The following is a 10,849-nucleotide window of genomic DNA, read 5'->3' as shown; positions in this document are numbered from 1 at the left end:
TCAGCTGCTCCAGGTGAGTCTGAACCCTGATGGCAGAGTGGCGTACTGTGCTTGGAAAATGATGCAGACTCGATGGGAGGAGGCTGTGAATGGAGCAATGTTGGTTTCCTGAACAAACAAAGAGAGGAGAAACTCATACTTGTATATTAAAAATATAAATCATAGTCCTTATTGACTCTCCAGAGATATGTAATGTATACTGCATATTAGTCGAGAAATATACAGAAAAACACAGCGTCTCTGTCATCTGAGGTATGTCTCTAATAATGCCATAATGTCGACTCTATGTCATTCCTTTAGTCAAGAACACATGAAGGAAATATGCAAACGTGAATGAATTGAATCCCTCAAAATCAAGTTAGAATGACTTGGTTTTGGCAAGCCAGCCCAGGGGGGTTGCGCTTCAGGCTCCTGCGACAACATATGGCATGCACCAATGCAGAGGCTATGCCATAGGTACGCCATTGATTCAACAGAAGCATAAATCAAGCTTAACTAGTAATGAAAGTCATCAGTAGTTAGTTTCATTCCATCACATCCACTGTTACTTCTGTGTGGCTTGATAACTAACAAAGTGCTGTGTTTCCTTGTTTGATACAAGGATAGAAGAGGTGGTGCTGCCTTGGTATATTGACTCCATTTAAGTATATAGTACATTAATCCTGTGCAATTTTCACACAAACACTCACACACAGCAAACATAACCATCTGAAGCAAATAAAGGTTCTGTACTTTGCTCAAACTTCATTTTGTGGATAAGGGGAGCTGGGGATTAACCCTGTTTTTAATAGACAACCCAACACTACCATCTGAGCCACATCTGACTCAAGGCAACATGCGTCTTCGGGGTGCCAGCAAGTATATATGCACAGGTGTAATTCACACATGTTTATGTAGTTGTTTCATTAATACTTTGTATATGGCTGGGTGAAATGTGAATGTATTTTTCCACTTTTCCACTTCAAACCAGCCTCCTTTCAGGATGTTGGATTAACCAATCAGCTGGCTTGCTTGATAAGACTGCACGTGTTACTCCTGCTTATTTTTCTGACTCATAGTAGGTCAAGTCCAGTGTGATATCAATATTCAGGCAGCTAGGGAGGGACTTAAATATGCCATGTGAATTTTGTGTAGTCCACTGAGTTAACTTAGTCTACTGAAAGTACAGCTAAGGCATATTTCAAATATAAAAAATACCTAAATAGTTAGCTGGTAGTATACTTTCAAGTACAAAAGTAGTAGCTTTAAGCAGCCTGAGTTAAAACTTTTTAATGAAATAAGAGTATTTTTAAACCAACCTATATGCTTACTACTTGTAGTATAGTATAGTATAGCACAGTATAGTATAGTATAATATAGTATAGTATAGTTTAGTTATGTACTCAAAGTTTACTAATCATACACTTTAAGTGTATTTAGAAATATACGTTTCTAAACTAAAAATGTGGACAAATTTAGTCCCAAGAAGTATTGATGTAGTACACTTGCAAATATACTATTAGTGGGCATACATTGATATTTGTGTCCTTACTACATAAAGTAGACTGGGAAAATATACTTGAACTGTAGGCTACTTAACTTTACCTGATAAAATGAACTTGAAGTAACCGTTATTTGTAAGGAACCCCATTTCTTTCTGACATGCACGTGCATCAAATCAGGCCTGCATCAGATCATATTTAGGGGCACAATGTTTTGCCCTTGCTGGTGTATGGCTTAGTAAATATCCCCTGAAGTCTGCTACATTAAAAATTAGCTTTCTTGAGTTACATACCACTCCACAGTAAGGTCCAACAGGCCGGGAGGAGGTGTCTGGGCCATCATACAACTTTAAGAAGTTGTTCTGGCAATCTCCAGGATCATCAATACTGATCTGGGCAAATGTAATGGTCACCACACGACCTCTAGGAGCCATGATGTCCCATTCACAGTGGGTACCATTTGGATAGTTTCCTGGGTAGTTGGGACTTGAGAATGAGCCGTGGTCTCCATACAGAGTGCCACCACAACCTAGTAAACAAACATATTAAACAAAGACTCAGACTAAAGTTAAAGCATGGCAGCATAAGCAAACATGAAAACATGAACGTAGCAGTATTATTATGACAGTGATAAAAATGGAAAAACTGTAAAAAGATCAACTATAACATAAACATCTACAACAACTGACCCTTGCATACTTCTCAAACTGAACTGACACATCCAAACTGTCTGTTTCTCTCTGTTGTTTTTTTTTTTTTTAAATAGAACCGAGCTGGATGTTAGCTAATATCAGCTATCATGGCTGACGTTAGCTAATGTCAGCTATCTGATCAGTGTGATAGTGACTGTAGTTTTGCAATTAAAATTTAGACTGAAAAGAAACAAAAGAAAGAAAAAATATCAACTGAAAGTATGTAGTCTTCATTTATTTTCTAATAAAAGTTAAAAATGAGGAAACTGTCAACATGTTCCAGCGTCCTTTGAGGTGACTTTCCCTGCAAACCACAAGTATGTTTAGTCTGTTTCTCTCTGCTATTGTTTTTCACATAGTTGTGATAGCTGACATTAGGTAATGTCAGAGCTTGTTCCAGCAGACCTCTGATATCAGGTAAAAAAGAACTTCAGCCAAGCCTAGTTCTATGAAAAACAATATCAGAGAGAAGCAGACTTTGGTTTGGGAGTTTCAGTGGAACTTGAGGAAGCCATTGCTGTATGCTAGGGTCGAAGTAAACCTTAGGTACAGGTATGCAAATCACACTCTCCTTGTCCATCTTCTCATCAACATCAAAGCCATGACAAAAAGTTGAAACTGCAAACCAGGGACACTGAAAAGATACTGACATCATACAAAAAGGGTTGGCCCTGTCCTTCTCAGTTGATTAAAGTGGGGTCAGATTGGTTAAATGTTCACTTTCATTCATAAAACCATGTTTACAAATATTTGTTTAACGGGACATGGTTTCAAATAATTTGTATACACAGTTCAGTTCATACCATGGGTGGATGTTGTCCATGTGGCCTCAAAGCCATCTCGGGCATTAGAGAAGTCACTCTTGAAGCGTAGGTAGAGCAGGTTGGATTGTGGGAAGATAGGGTTGGGCAGGGTGCTGCCACAGAACCTACCAATCAGTGGGGAGTCCGCTGTACTGCCATTACGGATCTGAGAAACAACAGAGAGTGATGTGGTTTACACTGACACAACACAGAGAGGTCACAGCTAGATAACCAACACACATTTACATCTAATGTATAAAGACTCACTATTTGGCTTGGGGCTATTTTACCTGGTTTAGACCATTTTGTTCTTATGAAGGGAGATCTTAAAATTGCTGTAAGCGTTGCCGTCTATTCAGCTGACTTCCAGTCTGTTTTGCAGATAGCAATCCCCTCCTTCTTCCCTACATCACCTCACTTGCACAAGTCTTTTTTTTTTTAGACAGCTCTCTGTGTCTCTTTCTTTTCTTCAAGCGTTTGTCATTACTTGGTCTGTTTGGTAGTATAAGTTGTCACCAGGAGTGCTGGCATTGGTAGCTTTCCCTGTTCCACCATTGCCGATGTGGGTAACAGCACAGGAGGATTCTGCTCTCTGTGTGTTCCCCAGGCATAAAAGACCGTCCCTTTATGGAGTTCTCCATCCTGACTGGATAAAGTGGGCAAGGATAATGGAATATTGAATTTGTCTTTTACTAAATGAGCAGGGCGAGGAGAGACATGGGCTACTGACCAAACACTCTATAACAGTGATTACTGTCAGAATATATTATTGACACTCACTTTAATAGGAAAACGCTTACAGCAGCTTTAACTTGAGAACATTATCACAATAGTTTACTTCAAACTTTGTGACAAAGGGTCCCTTTCCTGTTCCAAGTATCAATAACATAAATAATAAGTGTGTCTCTGCATGTGTGCTGGTTGTTTTACCTCCAGGTAGTCATATTGACAGTTGCTATGGCTTTCCACATCAAAACTGTTGAAGAAGAAGGAAATGAGGCTGTTCTGTGGTGCATTTAGGATAATGATGCAGTCCATGTTGTGGGGGTAGATGTCAGGCCAGCCAGGACTCTTCAGGTAGCCATATTCCTGTTCATAGGTTCTGCTACAACCTGGAAAGCCACCACCACCACCACAGTTAGAGAGCTTATCTGCAACCAAGCTCCAACACTACCCTACCACTGTTTCAAAACCTCTTGTGCAGTTTTCACCAGGACTATCTGTTAGGGAAAAGGATTCAATAGAAACTGTGTGTGTGTTCCTGTGAATCGTCCAGATAAACAGAGACACTGTTTCTGAAATGAGCTGTTAAATTTTGTCTAATCCTGTGAGAAGCACAAATTAAATTCTCTTTATCGCCATTGTTTTGGGATGTAAGCAGACATCTCAGCACCTCTCCTAATCATATACAGTGGTGCTTGAACTGATACTGATAATACCTCTATTAACTTGGCATTTAAACAGTTTTACTCTAATCTTTATACATCGGAATATAAGGCAAAGGATCAAGATCTTAACAAATTCTTTAATGGGCTGGATCTCCCAGCTCTTAGTGTCAAGGAGAATGCAGAGATGGAGTTTCCTCTCACTCAGTCAGAAATTGAGCAAGCGATTGGCAAACTAGCATCAGGTAAAACCCCTGGTGAAGATGGCTTCACTACAGAATTTTACAAACGCTACAGCAAAGTTCTTTCACCTATTCTTTTAATGCTCTTTAATGAAGCGATTGAAACTGAATTGATGCCTCCCTCTATGCGACGAGCCATCATTACTGTCTTGCCTAAACCTGGAAAAGACCATAAAAAGATGGAAAACTATCAACCTCTCAGTATTTTAAATAATGATTATAAGATTCTAGCAAAGATACTTGCTCTTAGACTGGAGAGAGTGATTCCATCTCTGATTCATATAGACCAAGTGGGGTATATATCACTCATCAGAAGGATCTTGGTGTGTCACAGTCGAATGCTATATGGAAGAAGGGTATTGTGTCATCTAGGTGTGTTCGGTACAGGATCATACAATTTAAGATATTATGCAGAGCTTATATGACACCCTCTCGTATATCCAAAATAAATAAAGATCGGTCAGATCAATGCTGGCATAACTGTGGGGGGCATGGATCATTATTACATCGTCTATGGGACTGCCCGGCAGTCAAGTCATTCTGGCTTGGCATAACAAAGGTGCTAACAGATATGTTTAAGGTTCATGTACCTGTCTGTCCCATCACATGCCTTCTTGGCCAATCACTGGAACATGTCAAATCAAGCTCTACACACTACTTTATGAATTTGGGCTTTCTCTCTGCAAAGAGAACTATCCTTACGAACTGGAGGCAACACAAGCCTTCATGTTTTGCACTAATCGGAATCGATTAGAGACTATCTGGATCTGCTAAGCATGGAACGCGCCTCCAACTTGCTCTTTGACTATGACACGAACACTCAAGGACACTGGGATATTGCACGGACATTCATGGAAAAAGATCAGCACTACACCAATATGCTTTTGTAAAGTTGTCTATATTGTCTTGCAACCTATGTTTATTTTTTTTTGTTATTAGCATTAAGTCAAACGCTATAATGTAATACACCAGCGTACAACCCCCCCCCCCCCCCCCCCCCCCCCCCATTGAATTATTAATGTAATAAAACATTTACAACTAAGCAATAGCACCTCTACTTGAGCAGGATGCTGGTTCTTCATCTTGTGACAGGTTTACTACAGGTACCTACTGGCAATCTGATGGGTGAAACTCAGGCCATTTCCTGTCATGAAGGAATCAGATTTGAAGTGCACGAGGATGGTTCTGCTGTAGCTGTAAAAGTCTGGTGGATGTCCATCTGATGCACAGAACCTTTGTGACTGTCCATAGTCTCCCTGGAAACACATAAATCACCCCATTAAGAATGGATATTATAATATTGCAAGTGTGCTTGATGTTCTTACTGAGAAATCTGTCAAATCCAACCTCTTTTGTGGGTGCTCTCACATCAAACATGCCAAACCAACTCTCTGGCATTTGTGCATTTAGTTTGGCTTGTTTAGGCTGGTGTGAAAGCTGTCAATCGAATTCTGGTGCTGACTAAACAACTGGACTAAGTCTCACCGTTTAAGGTGAGCTCTCTCTTTCTAAGCAGTGTATACAGTATATACAGTATTTATGCAACATTATTTGGAAACCATTGTATGGTATGCATGTCAGCATATGAATATCAGTGTTAAAAAAGAGGTGTGTTTTGCTTGTGTCCTACTCTATTTACTTTGGCAGTGACTAAAATGTTCTCTAAATGCTCTGTGTTACACCAGGAAAGTAAAGTGCCGCATGACTACATGTGGGTCCATAAAGTGCTGATGATACTGTATCACCAAGGGGTCTATCTTAGCAAGTTTTTTATGAGGAAGAAAGATTTGCACTGTTAAAACTAATGTACATACAGATGAATACTTCTGTTTACATTTGTCTACTTTTGTTAAATATGCAGAAAATATTAGCAGAAGGTGTCTAGGTGTCTGGCAAGAAATAAAGTACAAATGTATTTAATTTTATAGTTCAGTGCATGGTTTTAATACGTTTTTTAAGATTATTATTTAGAGATTTGCACAATTTTTTTTAGAATTAATCATATAAAATGCATACAAACTGCTGTTTGCATTTTTGTATTGTTATGTTAATCGTGGAAATAAAACATTTTCAGAACTATTGTGCTTTTTTGTAGTACTTTGCTGCTGAAGTGGCCCTCCTATAAGATGACAATACCAGCAGTGGCCCCAAGCTAATTTGAGTTTGGGACCCTTCTTTCCTCAGGCTGTGAGACTCCTCAAATCATCCTTAACACTCCACCATAAAAATATTTTTCTTGTTTTGTATAAAGGGACTATAATTTGCATTTCGTTGTACAATCCTGTGTTGTAAAAATGACAAATAAATTAACCTGGCCACCTGGCATTTTCACCCTGTCAACTCTCTGCAGATGGACAACATAGCTGAAAAAGCAGACAACATGTCTCGTACTGATTGTTTAATTTGATTTCTAGCTGTGTTTAGAGCTCTCCCATCATTCTTTAAATGTATTTTATTTTGTCCATTTCAAGAGAAATATTGTATCTACAGATACACAACAAATTATACATTAGAGATTGGTCAATTTCGCCAACTCTATTTACCTTGATCTTTTAGAGAACAGTGATTTTCAGAAGTTTTCCAGAAGTTTTGTTGCCTAAGATAACTGCACATTTGATTTTGAACTCACCACAGGCCAATCCTTTATCTCCAGGAAGTTTGTGTCACAGCTTTGGCTAGCCTGGAGGACAAAGCTCTGGACTGAAACTTGGATGGTTTCCTGCGGCAGAGCATCCAGGATCCAGCGACAGGAGGTGTAAGGAGGATAGGCATTGGGAAAGGAAGGTGAGGTCAGGGTCTGAATAGTGGTTGTGGTATTTAGAATCCCACCGCAAACCACTGAAGGAGGGCAGACACACAGAAATGCTTGTAACTATACAGTTCAATCATGATCTTGTAGGTTTAAATCAGGTCTGATCAAATGAAGCACACACATTTTGAAGGTCTCCACAATTTTCCCATGATTTCAAGGAATCAAAAGACATTTTCTATTTATAACTTATATTGTTTTCCAGAGAAAATTAGCTTTGTTATCTGAGATACCAAAATAATTCACTTGTGATTTTGAAATCATGGCATAAAGAAAAAAAAAGCAAGCTTGGCTTTTTCTATGCTTCTGCACAATACCTGTTATCTGAGTACATTTTTATGGAAAATCAAATGGCATTAACAAAAAAGGAGACCTCTGGCCAGTGGAACCCAGGTACTCCCCTATCTTTCTCACTACGTTTACTGTCACAGAGTAAACAACTTATGTCTGCAGCAATTAAGAGTGCAGTGTGTGTGTGTGTGTGTGTGTGTGTGTGTGTGTGTGTGTGTGTGTGTGTGTGTGTGTGTGTGTGTGTGTGTGAAAGAGTAGGAAATGTCTTACATGGCACAGCTCTGTATGTGGCATTGAAGCCTCGTCTCTGAACTGAGCTATCAGTGACAAAGTGGATAGTCAGTAAGTTTCCACTTGATACAAAATAAGAAGGGATGGAGTTTCCACAAAATGTCCCAACCAGAGGGAAATGCATGTTGTCACCATCAAACACCTGATGGAGATACACATACATTAAGAACAATAATAGAAAAAAGAAAATCCATTAATGTCAGTGGTTTTATCAATGCATTATTGTCATACAAGTCTTTAGTTTTAGGATAATGACATATCTGAAACATTTTAAGTGTCTGATTATTACATTTGGCATCACAAATTGCAGAAATGAATCAACACACAGCAGATCCACTACTGTATTTAACATAAGGTAAAACAAATCCTAATGATCATTAGTTTGTTAAACTAAGTTTGGACCAAATGTAATGCCATGTTTCTAGACACGTACAAAGTCAACATGCACATTAAAACACATTAAGAGGCGACGCAAGAAATTTAAACGTATTGCTTTTGGAGGAGCCATGATCAAACTGATCAGTGCAGTGATTCTACGGTTCAGGCAAAATGAAGAGCCATACAACCTGGAATTTCATGTTGTGATAGAAAACGTACAATCCATCCAAGGCCTTAAAGATTTCCTAATTATGAAACTGGTCAGCTGTGGCAACACTGTGAAGGATCAAACTCTGTCACAGAGCATGTTTGAGGAATATGCAGATCTGTTCAAAGATGAAGCTGGCAACCTATTCGTTGAAAGTGGACTTAGATATGACACCAGTTGTCATCCCACCACAGAGATGCAGAAAAAGTGAAACAGGAGCTCCAGACAGTACAAGCTCTAGGAGTGATCGAGCCTGTGGATAAGCCCACAGAATGGGTCTACAACATGGTTGCCGCACATAAAAAAGAGACTGACGATCTTTGAATCTGCATAGACCCAAGGAACATAAATAAGACATTGATGTGCCCTCACCATCCCATGTGCACATTAGAGGAGGTAGCAGCACAAATATCGGGTACTACTGTCATCTCTGTCCTTGATGCAAAAAACTCTTTCTGGCAAATCAAACTAGATGATACCTCATCTCTCTACACGACACTCACAACACATTTCAGCAGATTTTACTTCCTGAGGATGCCCTTTGGCATTAACACTGCCTCTGAAGTTTTCCAAAGAGCTATGCAACAAATCTGTGCTGGTTATCCATGTGCCATAATCATGGATGACAACTTTGTTGGTGGCAAGGGCGTTGAAGAGCACAACATAAACCTGAAAAAAATGTTGGAACGAGCAGGACAGGTAAGCTCTGACTCAACCCAAAAAAGTGTAAGTTCAGGCCAGCTGAGGTGAACTACATCGGACAAGTGTTCACAAACACAGGACTAAGCAGAGCCAACAAAATACAAAGCAATCAGTGAAATGCTACCCCTAGGGGACAAAACAACTCTCCAGCGTTTCCTTGGGATGATAAACTACCTTGGAGTAATTCATTCCAAACTTAAGTAAACTGTCAGCGCCACTATGCCAGCTGCTGCACAAGAATTTGGGTAGGAGCTTGACGCATCGCCAACAGGATGCTTTTGACAAGCTCAAAACATTGTGTCACAAGTGCTTCACCACAATGCCGTGCAAAAACCATGCTTCACGCATACTGACCTAGACAGGGACTAGATACACACAGATAGAGAAGGAGTTACAGGCAGTGGTTTGTGCTTGCTACAAGTATTATGTTACTATCTATGGCAAACCAGTTGTGGTTGAAACCAACCACCAGCCTTTGAATACAATCCGCAACAAGCTATTTAATGTGGTTGCAGTAGCCAGCACAAGTCTCATGAGATCATAAACATAGAACGTAATCTCAGGTTGTTCAGGCTGTTTCACTTAAGGTGTCCACCTGGTTGACTCGTTTCTGTGAATAAACATGTAGTTGAACATTCATCATGACTCCCAGTCAATGAATTAACACTTATGATCATAATTTTGGATATTGGACATAGTTGCTTGTGAGTTGTTGCAACAACGTGACACAGCATAGCTTCATGTTGTGTGATGGTCAGTATTCAATTAAAATATGATCTAATGAAAGAAAAGTCATATTTATATTTTAGTGGCTGTGGGCTTTTTACTTTGACATAGTCATAGCGGCAAGTAGAAGAGCTTTCAAGCTCAAAGGAATTGAAGGTCAGGTTGACAGCCTTGTTGACTGGCATCTCAATGATCCACAGGCAGTCCATCCGGGGCTCATACAGCTCATCTAAGTTTGGATCTGGAGAACCAAACATGCCCATCGGCATGGACAGGTAGCCACCACATCCCTGTGCTGAACCTGCAAGCAATTCAGAAACAAACACTTATTAACCACATCTTAAAACACATGTATTATAGCATGGGCAACTGGCTGGCTTCTCAAAGTAGTTACAGAAAAAAATGTCTGGGAGGATGAAAGATATTATGTGTCGAATTTATGTTTATGGAAATATATACAGCGTTATTAATTTATCAGTTTATAAATGTTTAAATTATTTTTTATTTCTGTATTCGTCTCCTTTTGCTTTTTCTCCCTATTCATCTCCACAAAAGTATTTATTCTTGTACTTCTTTTTACTATTTTTATGCATTTCTTTCACAGTTATGCAAATGGAGGGGGGTGTCTATCAAAGTGTGTCGTGAGGTAAATTTTTCACCCGTAGTTCATCAACATTAGAGTGCATAAAAGCTAAAGCTACATTCTATTTACTGCAAGTAAATAAATGGCATTATACACATTTTTACGATCGCTTAAATACTAAATGTGAAAACAACACAGACACAAGGAGCAAAACCTCAATCCAGATCTGCACAACTATAAGCACATTCTCAGCCGCAC

The 10,849-nt window shown here is 39.3% G+C and overlaps 1 protein-coding gene across 1 annotated transcript in view; it reads right to left on the bottom strand.

Annotated features, from left to right (window-relative positions):
- The window catches only part of cubn (cubilin (intrinsic factor-cobalamin receptor)), a 195,216-nt gene continuing 184,367 nt past the window's right edge, over positions 1 to 10,849 (bottom strand). Inside the window, exons 60-67 of the mRNA XM_073488362.1 lie at positions 10,110 to 10,309; positions 7,974 to 8,136; positions 7,233 to 7,441; positions 5,715 to 5,859; positions 3,907 to 4,088; positions 2,977 to 3,142; positions 1,775 to 2,010; positions 1 to 108 (exon numbers count right to left, since the gene is read on the bottom strand). Of these exons, the coding sequence (XP_073344463.1) occupies positions 1 to 108; positions 1,775 to 2,010; positions 2,977 to 3,142; positions 3,907 to 4,088; positions 5,715 to 5,859; positions 7,233 to 7,441; positions 7,974 to 8,136; positions 10,110 to 10,309 (1,409 nt within the window). The remainder of the gene's footprint in view (positions 109 to 1,774; positions 2,011 to 2,976; positions 3,143 to 3,906; positions 4,089 to 5,714; positions 5,860 to 7,232; positions 7,442 to 7,973; positions 8,137 to 10,109; positions 10,310 to 10,849) is intronic.

The sequence above is a fragment of the Pagrus major genome, chromosome 19 (genome assembly GCF_040436345.1).
Source record: "Pagrus major chromosome 19, Pma_NU_1.0".
Classification (NCBI taxonomy): Eukaryota; Metazoa; Chordata; class Actinopteri; order Spariformes; family Sparidae; genus Pagrus; species Pagrus major.
This window is presented reverse-complemented; position numbering and strand designations above follow the sequence as displayed.